Source organism: Callorhinus ursinus, unplaced genomic scaffold (genome assembly GCF_003265705.2).
Source record: "Callorhinus ursinus isolate GAN/ISIS: 27379988/994484 unplaced genomic scaffold, GSC_fseal_2.0 scaffold34, whole genome shotgun sequence".
In the NCBI taxonomy this organism is placed as follows: domain Eukaryota; kingdom Metazoa; phylum Chordata; class Mammalia; order Carnivora; family Otariidae; genus Callorhinus; species Callorhinus ursinus.
This window is the reverse complement of record NW_027397096.1, coordinates 1,539,537-1,567,204: the sequence shown is the minus strand read 5'-3', so window position 1 is coordinate 1,567,204 and position 27,668 is coordinate 1,539,537. Positions and strand designations below refer to the sequence as shown.

Genomic DNA, 27,668 nt, shown 5'->3' with positions numbered 1-27,668 from the left:
TATTGAGTATTTATGTGCTAGATTAGACACTACTTAATAACGAGCACAGTGCTGGGGCACCTAGGTGGCTCAGTTAAGCGCCTGACTATGGCTCAGGTCATGGTCTCAGGGTCCTGGGATCAAGGCCCACTTCTGGCTCCACGCTCAGTGGGGAGTCTGCTTGTCCCTCTCCCTCTGCCCCTCCCCCCTCCGTGTTCGTGCTAATAAAAATCTTTAAAATTAAAAAAATTCTCACAGTGCCTGATACATGGCCAATGCTGAATGTTAGCTATTAGCTGTTCTATCAACTACAGGATTAGTAACTCAAATGATATATAAATCAAGATAGGGCTTAATTTTGCTTAGCCAACTGGATCCACAATAACTTCCTCTAAAAGCTCACAGTTCCTTTAACGACCCATCCTAGAATTTCACCAGTGACTCCTATTACTTGTTACAATTTTTAAAACAAAGCAAGATTCATCTTTAAAATGCCATCTCAGGGGCGCCTGGGTGGCTCAGTCATTAAGCGGCTGCCTTCGGCTCAGGTCATGATCCCAGGGTCCTGGGATTGAGCCCCGCATCGGGCTCCCTGCTCTGCGGGAAGCCTGCTTCTCCCTCTCCCACTCCCCCTGCTTGTGTTCCCTCTCTCGCTGTGTCTCTGTCAAATAAATAAATAAAATCTTTAAAAAAAAATGCCATCTCAGCATGCTCACTCTCCTGTCCTAGGATCAATAGCATAGCAGCTGATTTGTGATCTTTACTAAACTCTCAAGGCAGAAGCCAAGTTAGAGGTTTAAATTTATTCCATCAAATTCCCCTTACAATAATCCAACTTAAAAGTTCATTCTCATCTTCCTTGAAGAAGCAAAACATAACTTTGGATATTTTCCTGGCCACCAGTTCCAGAACCCAAGCGCAGGAACAGACACATTTATTGGTGCTTCCAACATTTCAAAATACCTTTGGGTTTAAGACATTTTTTTTAAGACTTTTTTTTCAAAGCAAAACACTAAGAATTGTAACATTCTTAGTGAAATACAAATTGCATTCAAATTGTAATGGTATCTCGAGTTTCTACTGAAACCAATTGATCCTCAGAGAACTAAACAGCTGAAACAACTCCACCTTTTCAGACCTCAGAGAGAAGTGGGAGTGACACTGTCCTTACAGGGCTGTCACCTTTCTGCAGTCTTCCCTGGTTGCCTGTCTTCCAATTTTTTATAGGGATCTAAAGACCTGAACCAATCACCACAATCCTTCCCCAAGTGCCATTAATGGCTTCTTTGGGTGGCAAGTTCTTTTCTCTCCATACCAAGATTGCCACATTCTTGAACATGCTCATGGCATCCTGAGTTTGCTGAATCCAGTAAGTCCATCCACAGAGCCAACTAGAGAACGCTTTCACTAAACACACACCTGTAACAGCATAACTTGACAGAAATCGCCCCTACTAGCCAGACTATTTTGTAAAAACATTACCCATGTGTTTGACTCTTCAAGCCCAGGCACCTGTGCATTAGTGTTTAGTATTGGAGCGGACAGCAAAACCCCGAGTCCCATTATCTTTAAAAATCTGTGACAGAATTTTAAGAATTCCTTCCTTCAGTTTTGGACCTTGATGCAGCAGACATTCGACCACTTTACTGCTGGAAAAAGAACATATCAACCTGAAAATCTCTTGGACATAGATCCACATCTCTCCAACCATCTAATGGAATAGCAATACAAAAAAACCCTGTTTATTCTAATTATGGGCATACATATATTTTAATAAGATAAAAAGTACTAGGACACATCACTATTCTGTTAATTTCCTAAGTCTTCACTACTGAGAATTAAGGCAGGGTACACTTTTGGTGTCAACATTTCATTTAGCAATGAGTCAAGTGTGGTGATGAAGCTGATTACTCTCATACACTGCTGATGGTGGGGGGGGGAGAGACACGCTATAAAAGTGGAACAACCCCTTTGGAAGGAAATGGGCAATATTTTATCAGTTGAAAAGTTATATCCCCTCCCACAGGAAATCCAGAAATGTATCATACAAATACACATGCAAATATTTAAGTGGAGATAGTTACAAGGATATTTAATGCAGCACCATTTATAATAGCAAGGCTGGAAACAATCTGAATGTCCAAAAGGAGTCAACTAGTTTTAAAAATTCAGGAGTACATCCAGGTCACAAAGTCACTCAAATTAGATCTAAATGCCTGATACAGAATGGTCTATAGTAACTAAATACCTACACACACTGATGTATAAACTATTTCTGGAAGAAACTACTTAACAATGAGTGTCTCTAGTAAGGGGGTGGCTACACAGTTCTACCATGTGTACATGTACTACTGAGAATGAATATAATTATTCTTTTCTGCTCCTGCCACTGACCTTTAAGAAGTGGTAATGGGGCGGTAAAGTAATTTTACTTCAGCCTAAGGAAGATTATTCTGACACATTCAGCCCTATTTGGTTTACAACCCAAAATTCCATGCTAGAAAATAATCCATAATTACACCTTGTGTAAGTATGAGTTTGTACTTTAATGATTAAAATAAATACCGTGCTGCTACCTGATTGAGAAGATAGGATAGTAATGAATTGACTTGGGTGTTCTTATTCAGTGGTCTTCAACAACCAGGTTACAGGTAAAGGAAGTTTTTTTTTCTAAAAATACACATCATCTTTGGGAAACACAAGTGACTTGTGGAAGAAGGGGAGGAATCTTTCCACATTCAGGCAAACAATACTGTCAATGTGTTTGGACTAGAGTTTATTTTAGAAAGATAAAGGATGGAGGCGCAATAATATTTGGCATTTTTAATTTAGGTTTGTTTTATTTAAGTTTAATGTTAATTCCATGCTGTGTTTCAGTAAGAACAATACAGATTCTGTATCTGTGGCTCCAGTCAGATATCCAGTAGTACAAATTAGCTTCAAGTTACACATACTGAACAAAAGAGGTTGAGCGAGCGAAGGGGGGGGGGGGGCCCTGGGGGAAAGGGAAGGAGAAGAAACAAAGAATTGAACACGCATGCAGGCTTTTCCATACCACCTTCAATGCTAACCTGCTTTAGAGGGAGAGTAAAAGTAGGCAAGAATGAGCAGCCACGGATTGTTGAACTGTTACCAGCACCATGCTTTTCAGCAACATTTCAGCAGAGTTTGAAACACTTTTTACAGCAAAACCATTACAACAACTCTCCAAACAATCTTTAACCACTTCAAGCTAACACCCAATTAATTTTAAACATTGGTATAAAATTCGATTTAAACAATTAGAAAAAGGAAAAATGATACCACAATGCCTCTATAGTGTGATTAACCTCTCTCTTAGATGCTTGCATCACCTAGAAGTTTAATGGCTTTCGAATGTAATTTCCATTTCTAATGGTGATCTTGCCACATCTGGCAGGAGACAATACAGTAATGCTGAAAAAGCCTCTACGCAGTCCTGTTAGTGTCTTAAAGAACCTAAAAGCTGGGACCAGTAAAATCCACAGAAATTCACTCTTGCCTTTAAGAACTTTTGAAAACTGTTTAAAAAAAAAAAAAAACCAACAGGGCAGGAACCTAAATTCTGAGACCAAATGTAAAAGTCAGATTTGGTGGTTCTCAGTGACAATGGGAGGGAATTTCCAATGGGAGTGGGATGGGAAGGAATGGGGTGGTCAGAGATGGTTTCTCTTGTTGGCTTTTATGTCTCACTGATTTTCATCTTCCACATCCTGCAGCGCTTCTTTATTCTGCTCTTCACCTGCAAAGAAGAATGAGTTAATTATTTTATACTGACTAAATTAGACTCTGTGGTATCATTCCAAGCATAGACTCCTTATATTTGCTACAAATGGTATTAAACACAGACAGCCAAAGGACTTCTATCCTCCTCGACACCCGAGAGGCCTAAGCCAAGAATTGCTGCTGGATCAAGGTCCTGAATGGTCAATAATCAGGATGAAAAAAACTGATGCACAGTAGAACTATCTTTATGCTAAATAAGCTCTTAAACATAGACAGCCAAGGTAACCATATTACTAAATGATTTTCAAGCTTTCATGTATATCTTGGGCCAAAATACTCTTTCTCAATAACCTCACCTCTTCAAGAATCAAGGGTACTTAGTTTTTTTGGTAAAATCTACCCAACAAGCTCCATGTGAAATGCTTCAGTAGAAAACTGAGCAGTAAAATGCTCCAAAGAAGTCCTATAGTTTTAGAGGACGGGTTCTGCTTTTTTTTTTAAAAGAGTTTACATTTTGTATCTTAGCCAGTCACACCAAACCATAAACCAAATTTCTTACTCCAGAGTGAAACGGCATGCTTAAAGTAAACCAGACCGCTGAGGTTATTAAAGAAGGGGCATTTGGACCAGTTCTCTCATGCCATTTTTCTCTTCCCTTAAAACATGATGATTGGCCTGAGGAGTTTCAACTGCACTATGACATGCAACAGAAAGCCAGCCTACTCACTGGAGAGTCATCTACCTATTAATAAGCATTAAATAAGTCAGCCATAATAGAGAAAGCATGCAGGCTTTTGCTAAATAATAATGAAACAGGTAAAAGTTACACTGTTTTGTGCTTTAACAAATCACTACAATTCCTATGTAGTTAATAGTTTGAATCAAAATAAGTATCAATTAACTAATCCAACAATCATTACGGTTCAGACAATCCATCCATTCATACTGCTTGGTAATTAGGATGGACAAATGACACTAAGACTGGCTGCATACCAACATAAAGCATTTAACCCGAGGAGTGCTTTTTAAACAGTCTGAAAGACCTTGGTATGATAAACAATGCAGTTACAGCAACAAGGATTATGTAAATATAGTTTTAAACATTTTAAATTTTCTTCTCTGACAAAAATGTCTGATATTGAAATGTGACTCTTAAAAAGTACTTAAAGATTTTTGACTCATATATATAGAAAAAGACATGCAAAGAAAGACAAAAAACCATTTACTGAGGAAAGAAATGATGCACCACCCAATGGTTCCCCAAAAAATGTATTCAAACTTAGGAAATGATAGGAACATTCACGCTCATTTTTAACAGCAATACACTGCGAAAATATGGTTAACAACAGAGCACACTCTAATTCACTTATAAGCAACCATTAGATTTGCCAAAAGTTCCAAGTAACTTTGGCATAGAATATTGTCAGATGAGTTACACCCAACCAGAGGTAGACAGGGGTAGCAGATCATAACTGTCTTAGAAGGTTTCACATCCTAGAATGTAGAACAGGCAGTTTTGTAAGCAAAAGGATGATGATATATGCAGGCATGATTAGTGAAGAACCAAAACTAAAAAGCAGAATTTGCTGTGCCATGATAATGACTTACAAAGTAGAGTTTTTAGGAAAGGAAGAGTTGGATTTTCCTTTAGGAATCTATATTGCAAGGAGAAAGGGAGGGAGAACAATCACATGAAAGCAACATTACAAGAAAAATAAACCCGGGAGAGCAGGACAAAAGAAAACATCAATGATTTAGGGGAGTCAGATTTGGGTCTTTTTAACTTTGTATAAACTTCACTCTACAAAGTATCTGTTCTTCTTACCTTTAAAAGGATGAAATAATATCCTCTTAAAAGGTACACAGAAGGGGGGAAAAAGGTTTCTCTGGATATGTATTTCTTTGCCCACTGTTTCCTGATTTGGGGGGAAGAAGGGAACAGGCAGAGAACACACATTTCTTTTCTATGGACTTGTGTATGAAATGGTCCACAGGTTAAGAGAAAAGGACTGAAATCACTTGATGAGAAATAGTGGTAATGTTTATAAAGATGTTCCAACACAGACAGAAGTAAACATATTTTGCAGTTAAAAAAAAACAAAAACATCTCAGTAAAAGCTCGGGAATCACATATACATTTCTTCCTTTAGAAACCTTTAATTCAAGTGTTTTTTTACACCATTTTTCATAATACAATTAAAAAGGAGAAAACTATCTAAATAATGCTCAACTAAATCCAATATCCTGGGAAGCTGCCAATTTCATGACTGCAATTTTGCAGAGATTCTAAGTCACAAAAACCAAATTAATAAAACTAATTTAATAAAAACCATTTTTCATATAGTATATGTAATACTATACCTTTTAGGAAAATAGCAAATAAATTACTAGTACCTACAACAATTTGTAAATTCAGATAATTTGTTAATTTCACTAAAATGTCCAGAGACTACTTGAATTTCTCACTGTTAAACGTATGTTTCATAATTTCAAATATTTTATCACAAAGCTCTTAAATAAAAATTAGTCTGTTTCAACCAAATTTAATCAATGGTCCAATTTACAAAGTCATAAGAACTATGAAGCAAGTGGATTTTACTACATTTAAATAAAACTGTTGGGCGCCTGGGTGGCTGGCTCAGTTGGTTAAGCGACTGCCTTCGGCTCAGGTCATGATCCCGGAGTCCCGGGATCGAGTCCCACATCCGGCTCCCTGCTCAGTGAGGAGCCTGCTTCTCCCTCTGACCCTCCCCCCTCTCATGTACTCTCTTTCTCTCATTCTCACTCTCTCAAATAAATAATCTTTATAAATAAATAAACTGTTTTAGGATTAAAGAGAAATCTATGCTGAAATGTAATAAAACATCTCTGTACAGGGGCGCCTGGGTGGCTCAGTTGGCTGGGTGTCTGCCTTTGGCTCGGGGTCCTGGGATGGAGCCCCTCATCGGGCTCCCTCCTTGGCGGGGAAGCCTGCTTCTCCCTCTCCCACTCTCCCCCTACTTGTGTTCCTGCTCTCCCTATCTCTTCTCTGTGAAATAAATAAATAAAATCTTAAAAAAAAAAAAAAATCTCTGTACAAAGAACCTTTGCAACTATGTAAAGTAGTTTCAAGAAAATACCCTATTGTAAAAGGCAATCTATTTCATAAATGTTTGATTACCAAGAAAAAGAATTATCTTTGGTTCTATGTAAAAACAGAATGACCTATAGTTTACTTTGATTAATCAATTATTGGTTACCAGTGATAAATAAAAGTAACATTAGAAAATATACTTTATTTCCACTTAATTTTATAATCTCGCAAGCTTAGTTATAAAAGTTGGCATGAAATATCTAAAAAAGGCAATGTTTCAACCCAGGTGACCTTGTTATTTTCACCCTCAGAAAAATGCCCCCAGAGGTCAGAGGGGTATATAGCTTACTTAAGTCAATACCGCTTACCAAACTCTCCACATGTTTTCCTTTTATCCCCTCAAACAGGGAGAGTTATTAGTCTTCTCTGAGCTGAGGGTGACTGTGAAGAGTCCACAGCTGATTGGCCATTCTTCTGAGTAGTTAATTGTTTAGAATACAACAGAATGTTAAAGCTGGAAGGAACCTCAAGTCATTAGTTCAGAGATGGTAAACTGGTTTTGAATCCCACAGACTGGTAGAGGTTGCCTGCCTGAAGTGCTGTGTTGGAAAGTAGTATGTGGCTCCATCTGGCTTTGTTGGGTCAGTGTGCAAGTAGGTCACATATGCCACATATCTCAAACCAACCTTAGTCAAATAGCTAAATATTTCATAAAGCTAGTTGGCTTTAAATGAGTCACCTAATTCTCACTTTAGTAGCTAAGAAGTCTAAAATCTGACTCTATCCTTCCAGAGTAAGGAAACACAACATACAAGCCCGGAAAAACCCATTTTCAGAGGTACATTTAAGAAGTGTAACGATTCCAAACACAGTCCAGCATGCTGGCTTAACCAACAGACACAGCCAGCCTCAAGCAATACAACATATGATTCAGTTTGGGTAATATACTCTTTAAAGGATCTGCAACTAAAATTGACAAACTTTTTGTTGCCACTTCCCATACCACCACCACCACCAACTGTAAAGCTAGCTCATAAAATGGTCACATCACTCTAGTTTTTGCACTCTGTGCCCTCCACCTCCCCCCACCCACTCTTCAATGATCTATAATGGATAAAAAGGATTCTTTGGAATAAGCAGAATAAAATCTCCTTGAAAATCAACAATTATGACAAATTTGGGCATTTAGAGGATAAATATTAACCCCCATCACAAGACTAAGTTTTGTAAAATACTATTTATAACTAAAACAACAAAAACAGAGACTACACCAGACCTCTTAAATAAGGACTAAGAGCAGGACATTCCATTTGCTCTATAAAATCCAGAGACAAACAAGTTCCTTCTTTAGATAAAGATTTCCACAGAGAAGATGATTCATATTTACTGACACCATCTAGTTTTAACCTGAGGATACTGGTCAGCCAAGCAGTGATCGTGACATTCAAATACAATTACTTAGATCCCTAAAATTGAATCTGGGAAAGATAAAATGAGCTGCTTCCTGCCTCCATCTTCCAAAACAGTAAGAGAAGCAAATTAAGTTTAGCTAACATTAGAGACAAAACTTTAAAGCTTCGAATATTAAAAAAAGATCCCCCTTTCCAAACAAGTCTTTTACATTATTGTATAGCCCCAAATGAAAACTGGACTTTGAGATCATTTGTTATAAAGGCAATAATTAAAACTTGATAGTTTGGAGAATAGGCTGAGTCTAAACTGTAGCTTAACGTGAAGAAATACCAAGGAATTCCTAAGAGTAAAAAGACCCAACAACTGGAAGAGCTGCATTTAACTCCGGCGTTTCCTTACCATCACCCTGCATGTCTGAAGTCCATAGTGTCAGATTATCACGTAACAACTGCATGATAAGTGTAGAGTCCTTATAGCTTTCTTCACTCAGCGTATCCAGTTCTGCAATTGCATCATCAAAAGCTGCTTTTGCCAACCTAAAGGTATACATAAATATATTACAAAACAGAAATGACATGTTAGAAATCAATCTTTTTCTTCAGTTATCCTACAGTATGTAATAGCGACACTGAGTATCTTGGGTTTTAAATACTGAAATAAAGGAAAAACAGATATAAGTGATGAAAATTAACTTTCTATTTAATTTTTTATCTAGCAAATTCGGAGGCAGATTTTTGGAATACTTCTTTCTAAAAACAAAAAACATAAAACATTTCCCCCAATGTGGAGCTCAAACTCCTGACCTCAAGACCAAGAGTCACATGCTCTACCCAACTGAGCCAGCCAGGCGCCCCAGAGCACCATTTCTTACTAGGCTTTTGACAAGCATATCAGTAAACAGAATACACAGACCAAATTCTATCCTGAACCACCACCAAAATATATGCATAATAAAAGTATTACCAAGTTCTAGTCAACAGCTCACTTATTTAAAATTTTAATGTAAAAAGATGAAATGTTGGATAGCTCAGTTTAATTCCAAAGAATTTAATGTTAACGAAAGCAAAACAAAAAAAAAAGGCAATATAGAACTCACAGAAATACGATATATAAGCCATTTGCTAGAATTTGAAAGAAACAAAATCAACATTTACTGGGTACGCTGTATGTACACCAAGTGATGCGGGACACTAGTGGAGAAACAGAAGAAACACTCCCAGTCCACAATGAACATGTAAGAATAGAGGACTGATACATAAAACTATTACAAAACAAGTATGAAGTGCTACTCTGGAGAAAGTACTTAAGAAACCCTAGAGAATGAGAAAATTAGGAAGTCAAATATGAACTCATCTTAAAGGGTAGGAGAAGAGCATGAATGGAACACTAAAAATTAAAGCAAATGCATAGGAGCGCCTGTGTGGCTCAGTCAGTTAAGCATCTATCTTTGGCTCGGGTCATGATCCCAGGATCCTAGGATCGAGACCCACATCGGGGGTCCCTGCTCACTGGGGCGCCTGCTTCTCCCTCTCCCTCTGCTGCTCCCCCTACTTATGTTCTGTCAAATAAAATCTTAAAAAAAAATTTAAAAAATGGGGGAACCAAGAAAGATGGAGAACGGCTCATAATAAAAAATATGTACACTAAGAGCATAACTATATTAACATGCCTACAAAGACTAAAAGCTAATATTAAAAAAATTCTATTACAATTCCACTCTCCCACTATAAAGTTAAAAAAAGTCAACCTACCAACAAAAATTTTCCCCATCAAAAAAAAAAAAAAAAATTTTTTTTTTCCCCCATCAACATAATCCAAAACTGCTATCCTAGTGAATTGAGATAGGGTTGGTCTTAAAATCATCCAAACAGTTTCATTAAGAGCCAAAAGAATTCTCTGTTACATGGCCAAGGCTGCAAAGGCAATCCCAGGAAACGAAACAACTCTCTTTTGTAACTCTTTTTCACTTTCACAGTGAGAGCTTTTGTTTCTCTTCCATGACTTACCTGCAGGCACGGTCGGGGGAATTAAGAATTTCATAGTAGAATACGGAAAAGTTGAGAGCAAGACCTAAGCGAATTGGATGCGTTGGTGGAAGTTCTGTCATTGCAATATCACTAGCAGCTTTATAAGCCACTAGGCTGTTCTCTGCAGCCTCCTTCCTGTCATTTCCTGTGGCAAATTCAGCCAGATACCTGTGGTAGTCCCCTTTCCTAAAACAAAACAAAATAAATAGAATTAGGAAAAATAACTTTTTAAATGAAAGTAAACTGTCAAAATTTTATAGTCTATAAAATGAAATATGTGACAAAAATATATTTAATGATGAAATGGATACTTCGATAATTTCACAAAGTCTCTTTCAGCAAAGATGGGACTATTCAGTTTTCCTCCTCAGAGTTCAGAATACCAAATAAGCAAAATCCTAGAGAAATTAACTGGAAAGCCTCAAAAATCAACAAATGTATCGCTGACTAGAATTAAACATAAAAAAGTGGTTCCAAAAAAATGGCGTGACAGTTTGTTAACTGTGAAATAAAACTTCTACATAAAATGTTAAAACTGAACTCTGTAATACACTGCTACAGCTGGTGGGTAACTCCACACAAAAACAAATGCAAATAGATAAAATCTAGTACTCTTAAACAGTCTGACCACCTTAAATTCAACAATAATTATTCATTAGCAGTGAATACACAAATGAGCACTCAAAAATTAAGTTTTAAAAATCCTTCCTCCCTTGTAACTATCCTTCTAACATTAACCAACTATTCTTTCAATAAGTTGAACACCTACACAGAAAAAGTGATACTTCTAAGGGGGCCAACATTTAATCTGACATTTTCCCTTCTAGTATAGAACCTACATTTTATAATAGAAAACCTTGGACTCGCCAGTGTTAGCTGCTGGAATGAGGTGTTTGTCCAGTACATCCAGAATGTCACAACAGATTAACTTTAGCTCAGTCTCAACCTGGAAAAAAAAAAAAAAAAAAAAGTTTAAGTCTAAGAAATTACATAAATTGACACATTCTCCCTCTAGTTTTGAGGAAGAGAACCACAGTAAACATAACAAACATCTCTCTCCAAACCTTCTTCCCCACTCTTGATAAAAAAGCAGAGAAAAGTTGTCTCCAGGTTATAGTAATTATCTTTCTTCTACATGCTGTTAGTTTAGTGCTTTAAAAAAAAAACCACCACCACCACCACACAAGGGGCACCTGGCTGGTGGAGCATGTGACTCTTGATCTCACAGTTGAGTTCCAGCCCCACAAAGGGTGTAGAGATTAAAAATAAAATCTTAAAAAAACAAAACAAAAAAAACAACAACCAACAACCTTATGATTCAGCTACAGAACTGAGAGTAACACTAATTAGTACTTAACTAAATGCTGCACATTTTTATTAATTAGCATATTTAATGAGGTAGAAACCTTTGTCTCCATTTACATGGGAAAGCAAAGATTATGGTATTTGGCCAAAAATCAACAACTTAAAAGAACTTCAAGAGGGAGATCCAGGATTTGAACCCAGACAGGCTATAAAGCCTAAGGTCACAGTTTACAAGGGATGGAATAAAAATTCAAACCCAGGCACAGTCTGCCTCCAATGCTCATATTCCTAACCACTACTATGTTCAATAGCCAATCACTTTAGTGGCTGAGATCCACAGTCCGTTATTGGCACCAAAAATCTGTATACTAAAGTAAATATCACCACTTATCTAAAATTTATCACACTAAAAATGCATACCACCACCGAATACACATACGTTACCTTGTTCTCTGTTTTCTATTAATTCATGGTGACAATGCTGACCTTTCCAAGTTCTTCTTATGCCCTCTGGAACCTTCTTTCCAGGGTAAAGAATTCCCCTATTCTCTCTTCTATAATCTCATCTGGATCTTTCCTGAATAAACTACCTCCCTTGTGTCTTCTCAAGTGGCAATTAGTGGAGGACCAAGACAACTTCTGAATTCTCCTAGCTCCCCACTGACTCAGCATAACTGGCTACTACTCCAAACGGCTCCTCTTTGGAAGCTCATCCTCTATGTTCTAATTTCTAAGAATTTGTCATCAGTGGATCTCTAGAGGTCTTTCATCCATATTCATAGCCTATTCCTCTAATTCCTAGTATCACACCAAGGTATTACACCCATGTTCCTTTCAACACAGTTCCTTGATCTCAACTCCATGACCTTTTTTGTCAATATCCCTAACTGTTGCTTTATCCAAGTCTTAAATTCTACTATTTTACTACTTGACTGTAACTTCACTTTTTACTTCCTTTATTCCTGTTATTCCTACTTAGGGACACATCAAGACACCCAGCCTCTTGAATCTTTCATCTTTCCCCGATTTATCAGTCCCTCTCTTTGCTTCCTTTCCTACTTAGTCCAAATGCCACAATTTAGCACAGACTTCTCTCTCTTCAGCACTTTTAACTTTCTCGTTTCATCATCCTGCTGAGACACCAAACTTTTCTACTGACAATCCATATTCTTGTTCCAACATATTTGAGGTTAATGGACACACTGATATCCTTCGTTGTGACCCCAAGTATGTTAAGCACTCAGAACCTTAGTTTTCCCATCTATAAAGTAAAACAATAACCTATTCTTTACAGGGTCATTTAAATACCCTACCTTGCACAATTATACGTACTTTATAATAAATATCTCCCCATTCAGAACAGTGTCCAACAGAGGTGGTAGATAATTAATAAATGTAGTTTCTGGGGATGCCTGGGTGTCTCAGTCTGTTAAGCATTCTGCCTTCAGCTCAGGTCATGATCCCAGGATCCTGGGATCGAGTCCTGCGCCATCAGACTCCTAGCCTGGCGGGGACCCTGCTTCTCCCTCTGCCTGCCACTCCCCCTGCTTGTGCTCTCTCTCACACAAATAAATAAAATCCTTTAAAAAGGGGGGGGGGTAGTTTGTTTTCCTTCTTCCTACCGATTTCATTCCCCGGGCTACTTCGGGAGTCTTCCTGTAAATGTCCCTCGCTGTATTCTAAATGTGTATATATGTGCCTCTTTCACCAGGATCAGTTTCTGCAGTAGTCCTATTGACATTCTGGGCCAGATAACTCTTTGTTGTGTGGTGCTGTCCTAGATATACAGCAAGCAGCATCCCTGTCTCTACCCACTGGATGCCAGTAGCACCCTCCAAGTTGTGACAGCCAAGAATGTCTTCAAAGATTGCCAAATGTTCTCTGAAGAGCAAAATCACCTCTGGCTGAAAACCACTGACCACATCAATGGCTACTGTACAGTAAGAAAAATTACATATATTTATACATATATTTATATAAAGAAATACAGTATCTGAAACAATAACTTCATGAAATGTCCAATGCCCTCTAGCATTTTCTATTCTATTAAAAAAAAAAAACAGTGCAAGACTGATGAATCACAGATCTGTACCTCTGAAACAAATAATACAATATATGTTTAAAAAAAAAGAAGATAGCAGGAGGGGAAGAATGAAGGGGGAAAATCGGAGGGGGAGACAAACCATGAGAGATGATGGACTCTGAAAAACAAACTGAGGGTTTTAGAGGGGAGGGGGGTGGGATGATGGGTTAGCCTGGTGATGGGTATTAAAGAGGGCACGTTCTGCATGGAGCACTGGGTGTTATACACAAACTACGAATCATGGAACACTACATCAAAAACGAAATGATGTAATGTATGGTGATTAACAATAAAAAATTAAAAAAAAATGACTAGACTGAGCCTCCATAAGGATAGTAACGTTATTTGTCTCATCTTCACACCCACAGCACCTAGCAAATTGTGTGGGGTTTTTTTTGTAAAGATTGTATTTACTTATTTGACAGAGAGAGACACAACCAGAGAGAGAACACAAGCAGGGGGAGTGGGAGAGGGAGAAGCAGGCTTCCCGCTGAGCAGGGAACCCGATGTGGGGCTCGATCCCAGGACCCTGGGATCATGACCCAAGCCGAAGGCAGATGCCTAACGACTGAGCCAACCAGGCGCCCCTGTGTGGTTCTTAAGAGGTACAAAAACACTTGCTAAATTCTCCTGAATGGTAATTTCAAGTCACTCAATGAAGCATTTTGCAGCTAACTACAACAAAAATAAAGATTATTTCTCTACTTGTGTGGTGTTCAAAACTGAACGCCCTCTGTAGCTTCCAGAGAAAAATTCTTCATCTCTTTCCTGAAATATTGTATAGACTATATTCCCTAATCCAGGTAAGTAAAAATGCAAATCCATTAAAATATAAAATGTTATTACACATGTATACAACACATGCGTACTAGGCTGTGATCTAAAATGTCCAAAACCTGGGACGCCTGGGTGGCTCAGCCATTAAGCGTCTGCCTTCAGCTCAGGTCATGATCCCAGGGTCCTGGGATCGAGCCCCACATCAGGCTCCCTGCTCAGCAGGAAGCCTGCTTCTCCCTCTCCCACTCCCCCTGCTTGTGTTCTCTCTCTCGCTGTCTCTCTCTGCCAAATAAAAAATCTTTTAAAAAATTAAAAAATAAAAATAAAATATAAATGTCCAAAACTGGGGCACCTAGGTAGCTCAGTCAGTTAAGCACCTGCCTTCGGCTCCGGTCATGATCCCAGGATCCTGGGATGGAGCCCCATCTGTCAGGCTCCCTGCTCAGTGGTGAGCCTGCTTCTCCCTTCCTCTTTGCCCCTCCCCCCACTCGTGCGCTCTCGCTTTCAAATCAATCAATCAATCAATCTTAAAAAAGATGTCCAAAACCTGGGGCACCTGGCTGGCTTAGCCAGAAAGAGCATGCGACTCCCAATCATGGGGTCATGAGTTCAAGCCCCACACTGGGTATAGAGATTAAATTAATAAAACTTTAAAATAAAATATCCAAGGGCGCCTGGGTGGCTCAGTTGGTTAAGCGACTGCCTTAGGCTCAGGTTATGATCCTGGAGTCCCAGGATTGAGTCCCGCATCGGGCTCCCTGCTCAGCAGGGAGTCTGCTTCTCCCTCTGACCCAACCCCCTCTCATGCTCTCTTTTTCTCTCAAATAAATAAATCTTTAAATAAATTAATTAATTAAATATCCAAAACCAGATGCCAAGAAGGCATCTTTCTTTAAAGATGTCTAGGATATGATAATCTCACCATTTGCCGATATTCCCGAATCATTTTTAGTTTGTCTTCTCCTCCCTTGTTTTCTTCTTTCTGTTCAATGCTGCTGATTATTCTCCAGGAAGCTCTTCTGGCTCCAATCACATTTTTATATGCAACAGATAGGAGGTTTCTTTCTTCAACTGTCAACTCCACATCCATCCCTGCTACTTTCTTCATTGATTCCACCATTTCTGTAAGGGAAAAGTAAAATCAGACCTTATGAAGTAAGTTTCGTTATACAATATTCCTTCACAATAGGTCTTTTTTTCTGTCAAGCTAGTATAAAAAGGCAAGAATTTTAACAAAAACACAATCATCGAAACTAGTAGGGGTACCTAGGTGACTTGGTTGGGCATCTGCCTTTGGCTCGGGTCATTATCCTGGGATCCTGGGACAGAGCCCCTCACTGGGTCTCTCCTCTCTCTCCCTGCCCCTTCTCTCAAACAGGTAAATGAATTTTTTAAATTTTAAAAAATTGAGTAAAAAAACTAAAAACATGTAAAAGAAAGTAAACTAAAAGCCTAGAACAAGAGAATCTGTAATAAAAGACGTACAGAATCAAAACTTCATATAATTCAAAACTAATTCACAGCATGGTTTGGAAGGATCTCATTAAATAAGGGAACTGGAGGGGGCACCTGGGTGGCTCAGATGGTTGAGCGTCTGGCCTGGGATCGAGCCCCACGTCTGACTCCTGGCTCAGTGGAGAGCCTGCTTCTCCCTCTGCCTCTCCCCCTGCTTGTGCTCTCTCTCTCTCTCTCTCTTTGTATCTCTGTGTCTCCAATGAACAAATAAAAAATCTTTAAAAGGGGCACCCGGGTGACTAAGTGTCTGCCTTTGTCTCAGGTCATGATCCCAGAGTCCTGGGATCGAGCCCCGCATCGGGCTCCCTGCTCAGCGGGAAACCTGCTTCTCCCTCTCCCACTCCCCCTGCTTGTGTTCCCTCTCTTGCTGTGTCTCTCTGTCAAATAAATAAAATCTTAAAAAAATAAAATCTTTAAAAAATAAAAAGGGAACTAGGGAGACACCTGCCCATTTCCTAGTACAAATAATTGAGCTGGCAGTTTAGACAAAAATTAAAAAGTTATAGGCTCTAGGGGCGCCAGGGGTGGCGCAGTCAGTTGAGTGTCCGACTCTTGGTTTCCGTTCAGGTTGTGATCTCAGGGTGGAAGGACCAAGCCCTGCGCTCAGCAGGGAGTCTGCTTGTTTCTCTTTCCCTCTCCTTCTGCCCCTCACCCCGCCCCACCACTCTTTAAATCTTAAAAAAAAAAAAAAAAAAGTTATACGCTCTAAAATACATTTTCTTACAAATAAATGATTTCCCAAGTAAATACAAATAAACTGTATTTCAAAGTCATGGGAGGAAAGAACATTCATATAGCAAACATAACATCTGAGCACCTGGTTAATCACAAACACAAACCAAACTTAACTTTGGATGTTTCCATCCTTCCTCCTTTAGAAGGACACTGTCCACCTCATATGAATTCAATTAACTAGCAAAACTTCTAATGGTTCCTATTTGTTACCACTAGGTGGCGATCAAAGAAAGGGGCCCAGATAAATCTTAGGAGATCCCCAAGTAAAGGAAAAAATAGGTAACACAATGCAAATGAGGAGGCCCCTGGGTGGCTCAGTTAGTTAAGCATCTGACTCTTGATCTCAGCTCAGGTCTTGATTTCAGGGCCATGAGTTCAAGCCCCACACTGGGTAAGGAGCCTACTTAAAAAACAAGGGGCACCTGGGTGACTCAGTTAAGCATATGACTTGATTTCAGCTCAGGTCCTGATCTCAGGGTTGTGAGATTGAGGCCTCTCCCTCTGCCTCTTCCCACTGCATGCATGCTCTCTCTCTACTCTAATAAATAAATAAATCTTTAAAAAAATAAAACAATGCATATGAATGCAGAGGAAGAACCAAAAACAGCTCAATGAAGACTAACCTAATAAATATATTAATGAAAACTATGCCTTTAGAAAAGACTAAATGCCATATTACCACATGCATAGCTCTCCAACTTTACTGATTCAGAATCTTTGGTCCTAAGACCAAAGAATCTGCATTTTAACAAGCACCCTTAGCTTACATTAACACTAAACATAAGGAATATCTTAAGATATGATGCAGATGGTGACTTTATGAAACACTGCTTAATAGCTAAATTACGTGTAATCCCAGGGAAATATGTTTAAAAACATTATCCTTTCAGGAATATCAGGAAATTAATAGAAACATTAAAATGGTAAGGTCTTTGGAAAACAGTTTGGTAGTTCTTATACAGTTAGAACACCTTAAGACTCAGCAATTACACTACTAGGTATTACCCAAGAGAAATGAAAACATATCTTCACAAATACTTTTTACACAAATGTTCATTCACAGCAACTTTATTCAAAATAGCTAAGATGAAAACAACCCCAAAGTCCATGTATACAATGGAATACTATTCAAGAACAAAAAATAATCAATGGATACAAGTAACAACATGGATGCACAAAATCATGCTAATTGAAAAAAGATCAACAAAAACTGTCTCACTTTAAGTTCTAGAAAATGCAAAACTATAAAGATAGCAAATAAAGTGGTTACCAAAGTATGGGGATGAAGTGAGGAGAGTCTGTGTGTAAAGGAAATTTGGGGAGTAACAGAGTTATTCTACTGTGGTGGTTATACAACTGAATATATTTATCGAAACACTGAACTGTACAGCTTAATCCGTGAGTAACAGAGGCGAGCAGAGGGGGGAGACCCACCAAGCTAGTCACAGTCAGAAATCCAAGTATACCTTTTGACTCCCCAAAAACCTTACTAATAGTCTACTGTTGACGAGAAGCCTTACAGATAATTAACACATATTTTTGTATATTATATACTGTATTCTACAATAAAGCAAACTAGAGGAAAGAAAATGTTATAAAGAAAATTGTAAAACATGTTCACAGTATTCACTGGAAAAAAAAATCCAAAAAATCCGTCATGTAAGTGGACTGACACAGTTCAAACCCACGTTGTTAAAATCTTGTCAACTGTACATGTAAAAGAGATCTATTTTATAGTATCCAAATACTTTAATAAGGCAGATTTTTAAAATGTAATTCTGGAACATTAAAAAAAATATTAGGGGGCACCTGGGTGGCTCAATCATTAAGCATTTGCCTTCGGCTCAGGTCATGATCCCAGGGTCCTGGGATTGAGCCCCGCATCAGGCTCCCTGCTCAGCAGGAGGCCTGCTTCTCCCTCTCCCACTCCCCCCGTTTGTGTTCCCTCTCTTGCTGTCCGTCAAATAAATAAAATCTCTCAAAAAAAAAATGTATTAGGAAGTACAGTACTAAGACCATTAATTCATTTGTGGAAGCCTGGCATTCATTTGAAACATCTTTTTTAAATTATAGTCATGAAGGGGCGCCTCGGTGGCTCAGTTGGCTAAGCGACTGCCTTCAGCTCAGGTCATGATCCTGGGGTCCTGGGATCGAGCCCCACATCGGGCTCCTTGCTCAGTGGGGAGCCTGCTTCTCCCTCTCCCTTTGCCTCTGCCTGCTATTCCACCTGCTTGTGCTCTCTGTCAAATAAAATCTTAAAAAAAAAGAAATTATAGTCATGGGAAAAAAAAGTAAATTCAGGGGCAGTGGAGTCAGAGGGTAATTTCAAGCTCACTTGCATACTAGTTGTTTTGTTTGTTTTTTCCAAAAACAAATTAAACATGCCTCAGAAGTGAACCAGTAATTTGCTTTTCTAAATTGGCCCCAACAAAGCCATTTAAAAAGTAACCAGCTACACAAAAAAGACCATTAATCCTTTTAAACTGTAGGACTCTGCAACATGATATATGGAAAAACTATACACAAATATCTAATACCACACCAAAAATTTAACAATATGTCTCTGGGTACTATTCCAAAATAATAATTTACATTTCCTTCACTTTTCTATGCTTTAAAATTTTTTGGGCGCCTGGGTGGCTCAGTTGGTTAAGCGACTGCCTTCGGCTCAGGTCATGATCCTGGAGTCCTGGGATCGAGTCCCATGTCGGGCTCCCTGCTCAGCGGGGAGTCTGCTTCTCTCTCTGACCCTCTTCCCTCTCGTGTTCTCTCTCAAATAAATAAATAAAATCTTTAAAAAAATAAAAATAAAATAAAAATTTTCAACATTTTTTAAAGAGGTTTATTTATTTGGTAGACAGAGCTAGCACAATAGGGGGAGCGGCAGGCAGAGGGAAAGGAAGAAGCAGGCTTCCCGCAGAGCAGGGAGCCTGATGCAGGGCTTGATCCCAGAACCCTGGGATCATGACCTAAGCCGAAGGCAGACACTTAATGACTAAGCCACCCAGGCACCCCAAAATTTCTCAACATTTCAACAGTATTTTTACAGTAAGGGGGGAAGAAAGGGGAAAAATACATTTAAAGCACTCAATGATATTCTATCCCAGATTCAATTAAATATAGCATTCTCTTCATTTAGAAAGCCAAAAACGAGGCAAGACAAGACTATGGTACAACTAGAGAAGCAGCAGTTGTCCAGTTTTAGTAAGTAACAGCTTTATTGATCTATCATTCACATATACAATTCACCCATTTTAAAATGTACAATTTAGTGGCAGTATATTCACAAAGTTGTACAACCATTACCACAACCAATGTTAGAATATTTTCATCACTTGAAGAAGAAACGCTCCATACCCATTAGCAGTCACTCCTTACCTACCCACAACTCCCTCAACCCTAGTAATCACCTACTTTAATCTCTATGGATTTACCATTCTGGACATTCCATATAAATGGAACCATATACAGGAATACCTTTTTTTTATTATGCTTCACAGAATTTTTTTTTTTTTTTACAAACAACGTTTGTGGCAATCCTGTGTGAAGGAATCTATCGGTATCTGATTTCCAAAAGCATTTGTTCATGTTTCTGTGTCACAATTCAGTAATTCTCTCAATATTTCAAACTTTTGCAATATTGTATTTATTATGGTGATCTGTGTGACCAGTTATCTCTGATGTTACTATTCTAATTGTTTTGGGGCACCACAAACCACACCCATAAGATGGCAAACTTAATCAATAAATGTGTTCTGACAGTTCCACTGACCTGCCTGCCATTCAGTGCCATGTCACGTCTCCCCACCCTCCACCATCTCTCCCCCTCTCCCCTCAGGCCTCCCTATTCTCTGAGACACTACAATACTGAAATTAGGTCAATTAATAACCCTAAAATGGCCCCTAAGTCAAGTGAAAGGAAGAGTCACACATCTCTCACTATATATCAAAAGCTACCAATGATTAAGCTTAGTAAGGAAGGCATGCTGAAAGCTGAGACAAGCCAAAAGCTAGGCCTCTTACACCAAACAATCCTCCAAGTTGTGAATACAAAGCAAAAGTTCTTGAAGGAAATGAAAAGTGCTTTACCAGTTAACATAGAAGCAAAACAGCCCTATCTCCCTATCAGGAGAAGTTTTAGTGGTCTAGATAGAAGATCACACAAGCCACAACATTCCCTTAAGCCAAACCTAATCCAGAGCAAGGCCCCAACTTTCTTCTATTTTATGAAGGTTGAGAGAGGTGAGGAAGCTGCAGAAGAAAAGTTGCAGGACAGCAGAGGTTGGTTTGGTTCACGAGGTTTAAGGTAAGAAGTCATCTCCATAACAAAGTCAAGCATGTAGAAGCTACAGCAAGTTATTCAAAAGATCTAGCTAACATCATTAACGAAGGTGGTTACACTAAATAAAAGATTCTCAGTGTAGAGGAAACAGCCTTATCTAAGACTTTCACAGCCAAAGAGAAGTCAAAGCCTGGCTTCACAATTTCAAAGGACAGGCTGACTCTCGTTAGATAGGAGCTAATGCAGCTGGTGAATTTAAGTTGAAGCCAGTGCTCACTGACCATTCTGTAAATCCTAGGCCCTTAAGAATTATGCTAAATCCAGGGCGCCTGGGTGGCTCAGTTGGTTAAGCGACTGCCTTCAGCTCAGGTCATGATCCTGGAGTACCGGCATCGAGTCTCACGTTGGGCTCCCTGATCAGCAGGGAGTCTGCTTCTCCCTCTGACCCTACCTCCTCTTGGGCTCTCTCTTTCAAATAAATAAATACTCAAAAAAAAATTTATGCTAAATCCAGTTGGCTGGCTGGCTCAGTTTGTAGAGTATGCAACTCTTGATCTCAGGGTTTTGAGTTCAAGGCCCACACTGGATGTAGAGATTACTTAAAATTACAATCTTAAGAAGCACCTGGGTGGCTCAGCCGCTGGGCATCTGCCTTCGGCTCAGGTCATGGCCCCAGGGTCCTGGGATCAAGCCCTACCATCGGGCTCCCTGCTCCGCGGGAAGCCTGCTTCTACCTCTCCCACTCCCCTTGCTTGTGGTCCCTCTCTCACTGTGGCTGTCAAAAAGAAATCTTAAAAAAAAAAAATTAAAAACAAGAAAAAAGAAGTAGGCTAAATCTACTCTGCCTGTGCTGTTTAAGGAAACAAAGCCTGGATGACAGCACATCTGTTTACAACATGGTTTACTGAGTATTTTTTAAGATTTATTTATTGGGGGGGAGAAGCGGAGGGAGAGAGGGAATCCCAAGCAGACTCCCTACCAAGTGGGGAGCCCAAAATGGGGCTCAATCCGGTAACTGTGAGATCATGACTGGAGACGAAACCAAGAGTCAGTCGGCTTAAACGACTAAGCCACCCAGGCACCCTGGTTTACTGAGTTTTTTAAGCCCAGTGTTGAGACATACTGCTCAGAAAGAGATTCCTTTCAAAATGTAACTGCTCAATGACAACGCACACGGTCATCCAAGAGCTCTGATGGAGCTGGACAAGATTAATGTTTTCACGTGCCTGCTAACACAACATCCATTCTGCATCCCAAAGATCAAGGAGTAATTTCAACTTTAAATATTATTTAAGAAATACATTTGAGGGGTGCCTGGCTGGCTCAGTCAGTAGAGCATGCAACTCTTGATCTTGGGGTCATGAGTTCAAGCCCCTCCCTTCCTTAGAGCTTACTAAGGGAAGGAGAGAGGGGAGGAAAGAATTTCGAAAGGCTACAGCTGCCGTAGTCATTCCTCTGATGGATCCAGGTAAAATAAACTGAAAAGCTTCTGGAAAGGAATCATCATTCTTGATGCCGTTAAGAACATTCATGACTGATGGGAGGAGGTCACTATATTAGCATTAACAGGAGTTTGGATGAAGTTGATTCCAATCCTCATGGTTGACTTTGAGGGGGTTCTAGACTTCAGTGGAGGAAGTTAACTTCAAATGTGGTAGAAATAGCAAAAGAACTATAATTAGAAGTGGACCTAACCTGGGGCACCTGACTGGCTCAATCAGTACAGCATGAGGCTCTTGATCTCGGGTCATGAGTTTGAGACCCATGTGGGGTGTAGACATTACATAAATAAACTTTTAATAAGTGGACCTAATCAAAACCAAAATGAGATATATCACCTGCCAGAATGGCTAATATCAAAAAGCCAAGAAATAGGGCACCTGGGTGGCTCAGTCATTGAGTGTCTGCCTTTGGTTCAGGTCATGATCCCAGAGTACTGGGATCGAGCCCCGCATCGGGCTCCCTGCTCTGCGGGAAGCCTGCGTCTCTCTCTCCCACTCCCCCTGCTTGTGTTCCCTCTCTTGCTGTGTCGCTCTCTGTCAAATAAATAAAATCTTTAAAAAAAAAAGAAAAAAATAAGTGTTGGTAAGCATGTGGAGAAAAAGGAACCTTAATGCACCTTTGGTGGGAAGGTAAACTGGTGTAGCCACTGTGGAAAAACAGCATGGAGATTCCTCAAAAAATTAAAAACAAAAATACCATATGATCCAATAATTCCACTACTGAGTATTTACTCAAAGAAAATGAAAACACTAAATTGAAAAGATATATGCACCTCTGTTTATCAGAGTATTATTTACAACAGCCAAGACAGAGAAGCAACTTAAGTGTCCATCGGTAGATGGATAAAGAAGATACATGTGTACAGACGCACACACACACACACACACACATATCCCTATAATGGAATATTACTCAGCCATAAAAAAGAATGAGATCTTGTCATTTGCAACAACATGAATGGACATAGTATTGTGCTAAGTGAAATAAGACAGAGAAAGACAACCATATGGTTTCACCTATATATTAAATCTAAAAAAATAAATGAGCGAATAAACAAAGAAGCAGAAACAGACCCATAAATATAGAGAACAAGCTGGTGGTTGTCAGTGGAAAGGGAGGTAGAGGGATGGAAAAATGGTGAAGGGGAATGGGAGGTATGGGCTTCTAGTTATGGAATGAATAAGTCACAGGGGTGAAAGGTACGACATAGGGAATATAGTCAGTGGTGCTCTAATAGTGTGTGGTAGGGCACATGGGTGGCTCAGCTGGTTAAGCGTCTGCCTTCAGCTCAGGTCGTGATCCCAGGGTCCTAGGATCAAGCCCTGCATCAGGCTCCCTGCTCAGCTGGGAGTCTGCTTCTCCCGCTGCCCCCCCCCCAACTGAGCAAGCACTCTCGAGCTCGTGCGCTCTCTCTCAAATAAATCTTTTTTTTTTTAAGGATTTCTTTTATTTATGTATCAGAGACAGAGAGAGAGCGAGCACAAGCAGGGGTAGTGGCAGGCAGAGGGAGAAGCAGGCTCTCTTCAGAGGAAGGAGCCCGATGCAGGACTCAACCCCTGATATCATGACCTGAGCCGAAGGCATATGCCCAACCAACTGAGCCACCCAGGCATCCTAATAAATATCTTAAAGAATAAAAAAAAGTGTTGTATGGTGACAGATGGTAGCTATACTTGTGAGCACAGCATAATGCATAGAGTCGTGTTGTAAACCTGAAACTAAGTTAACACTGTAAGCTGTACCTCAATAAAAAAAATAACAAAATAAAATAAAGTGGACCTGAAGGTTGACTTAATTGCTTCTATCTCATGATAAAACTAACAAATAAGAAGTTAGGTTGCTTCTTATGAATGGAACTAAGAAAATGGTTTCTTGAGATGAATTTACTCAGACTTAGTTAATAAAGCAGTGGCAGGGTTTAAGAAGCTCGACTCCCAATTTTGAAAGAAATTCTACCATGTGTAAAATGCCATCAAACAGCATCCCATACTATTGAGAAACTGCTCCTGAAAAGAAGTCAATCGATGCAGAAAAACTTCATTGTTGGCACACCTGCCCTTACCTTCAGCAACCACCACCCTGATCAGTCAGCAGCCATCAACAGAGAGGCAAGACCTTCCACCAGCAAAAAGATGACTCAATGAAAACTCAGATACAGTTAGCTTTTAGCAATAAAGTATTTTTAATTAAGGTGTATAATTTTTTTTAGACATGACATGCATACTTAACAGACTACAGTATATTGTAAAGGTAACTTTTACAGGCACTGGCAAACCAAAAAATTCATCTGACTCGCTTTATTGCAATGTTCACTTTATTCCGGTAGTCCAGAACCAAACCCTCAATATCACCAAGTATGCCTGTAACATGTTGTCTTTTCTAACTGGCTTCTTTCCCTTAGCATTTCTCTAGGTTCACCCAGAGTGCAGCACCTAACCATATACTTCATATACTACACGGATATACCACATTTTATTTATACATTTATCACTTAATGGACATTTGAGTTGAATTTTCACTTTTTGGCTATTATGAATAATGCTGCTATGAACATAAATTTATGCCAAGTATTTTTTCAGGTCTCTTGCATATATACCTAGGAGTGAAACTGGAGGCATAATAACTTTTTATTATGTTGTGTTAATCACCATACATTACATCCTTAGTTTCTGATGTAGTGTTCCATGATTCACTGTTTGCTTGTAACACCCAGTGCTCCAGGCAGAATGTGCCCTCTTTAATACCCATCACCAGGCTAACCCATCCCCCCAACCCCCTCCCCTGGCATAGTAACTTTTTGAAGAAGGAACTGCCAAACTCTTTTTCTCGAGGCATGCACTATTTTTACATTCCTACCAACAATATAGGAAGATTCTAATTTCTCCATACTCTCACCAATATTTGCTAGTTTCTTTAAAAAGGGGGGGGCACGCCTAGGTGGCTCAGTGGGTTAAGTGTTGGCCTTGGGCTCAGGTCATGACCTCAGGGTCCTGGGATCAAGCCCCACATTGGGTCCCTGCTCAGCAGGGAGCCTGCTTTTCCCTCTCCCGGCTCCCCCTACTTGTGCTCTCTCATGCTCTCTCAAATAAATAAATAAAGTCTTTATTTTTTTTTTTTAAAGATTTTATTTTTTTGACAGAGAGAGAGACACAGCGAGAGAGGGAACACAGCAGGAGGAGTGGGAAAGGGAGGCCAGGCTTCCCGCAAGTAAAGTAAAAGACTCATGACCCCAAGATCATGACCTGAGTTGACATCAAGAGTGTCTGATGCTTAACCAACTGAGCCATCCAGGCACTCCAGGAGCTTTTTACTTTAACTTTTAAAAGGCTTTTAAACTTTTAAAACCCTAACTACTCCTCTTAGCCCCTCATCTTCAGGAATTTCTCCATTCCTGAGGGTAGTAGATTAAGGGAGAGTAGTAGCATGAGTCAGAAAAGGAAAGCACTTCCTACTAGCCCCTAGCAGTTCTATACCAATGCTTTGTACCGATTTGCACAAATTATGTCCATAATGACTCTCTCATGAGAACCCTGTTGTCATCCTTACCCTTTTAACATCAGCAACAGAAACATGATCCTAACTATAATGTATCCCAAAACTTTATGAGAAAGCTCAGATTTACCCAAAACTGGGCATACCCTCAAAACCGCCATCAGCAGAGAATTAACACAATTATATTCACATAAAATTCTCAACATAACTAGTATTTCATAAAATCTTTTCTTAAAGATTTTATTTGACAGAGAGAGAGCAAGCACGCACACAAGCAGGGGAAGCAGCAGGTAGAGGGGGAAGCAGGCTCCCTGCTGAATAAGGAGCCCAATGCGGGGCTCGATCCCAGGACCCTGGGATCATGACCCTCAGAGGTCATGAGGAAAGGCAGACGCTTAACTGACTGAACCATCCAGTCACCCCTCATAAAATCTTCTTTGCAAAAACTATTTTATCAATGTGATCTAAGCATTTCTGGGATGGAGGATGGCTGTCAAATCTGTCTGCAACAGGTATGATCATAATTAATGAACTAGAGAATGGAGAGTCAATGACTACAACATGTGGATGCACAGGCAGTTTGGTACATAATGTCTGGGTAATAAAATTCTGGGGACTTACAATTAGTTTGGGAACAATGGGTACCTGAATGAAAATCACCAGTTACAAAAACTCTGCAATTTGTAATATCCACAACTGAAAAGGCATCTTAATCAAACATACTAATAAAAGCCTGTTTGGTTCCAGGTCATTTCCCCTTTACTGTTTAACAGCCTAGTTAGACATCCATTACATTAAACCAGCTTGCCTCTATTCATTACTGGACCATCCTGCCAGAAGGAGAGTCCCATTATTTTTCATCCTGACCTTAATTTAGCTTTGATTCTTGGTTTTGCTCTTTGAAGGATTTGTGTAAATATATTCATTCAATAAACTCATTCACAAATAAAACACATCATGCCAGGCACTGTTCCAAATACTTTGCATGAATTAATGCATTTAATCTTCTCAATAAACCTTTGAAGTAGGTAGCAGTATTATCCCCATTTTATGAGGAAACTGAAGAATATGGAGGTTAAACTTGTTCAAAATCACAAATTCAGTAGATTACAAACCCAGACAATCTGACTCCAGAGCTGTACTGTGATTTAATCACATTACATCAAATTTGAATATTTATTTGAATTCATCTGAATGGGGATCTTGCTTTTTTTTTTCATTAAAAGTATGACTGACAGGATCCTTTGCTTTTATTTAAGATTTATTTTTTAGAGAGAGGGAGCACACATGCAAGCAGAGGGAGGGGGCAGAGGAAGAGCATCTCAAGCAGACTCCTCACTGAGCGAGGTGCCCGCCATGGGGCTCCATCTCAGGACCCTGAGATCTGACCTGAGCCAAAACCAAGAGTCAGGATGCTCAGCCAACTGAGCCACCCATTCAGGCGCCCCAGGATCCTCTGATTTTCTAAGAACAGATGCAATAAATGCTTGCAATGACAAGAGACACAAGCGTAATACATTAAAACGTGGTCTGTTCCCATTTAAAACACAACTTTTCCCACCAAGTTAACCCTCCAGAATAATTATCTCCAAAAAGCTTAATGCCAATGCCTAGTAGGAAGATACTCCCATGCCAATAGTATTTCTACATCAACATCCCAGTAAACATCATTCTCCCAAGACTTTCCCTGATAGCTGATAAAGCAAGTTTCTGCTGAGATTCAAGAGACTTAGAATCTAA

At 39.5% G+C, this 27,668-nt stretch overlaps 1 protein-coding gene across 2 annotated transcripts in view; it reads right to left on the bottom strand.

Moving 5' to 3' along the window:
• Positions 1-2,792: 2,792 nt before the first annotated feature.
• YWHAE (tyrosine 3-monooxygenase/tryptophan 5-monooxygenase activation protein epsilon) overlaps positions 2,793-27,668 on the bottom strand; it is a 53,040-nt gene continuing 28,164 nt past the window's right edge. For both annotated transcript variants that reach the window (XM_025851303.2, XM_073879328.1), the window contains exons 2-6: positions 15,324-15,523; positions 11,076-11,182; positions 10,216-10,422; positions 8,609-8,745; positions 2,793-3,739 (exon numbers count right to left, since the gene is read on the bottom strand). In XM_025851303.2, the coding sequence (XP_025707088.1) occupies positions 3,687-3,739; positions 8,609-8,745; positions 10,216-10,422; positions 11,076-11,182; positions 15,324-15,523 (704 nt within the window). In that variant the 3' untranslated portion in view covers positions 2,793-3,686. The remainder of the gene's footprint in view (positions 3,740-8,608; positions 8,746-10,215; positions 10,423-11,075; positions 11,183-15,323; positions 15,524-27,668) is intronic.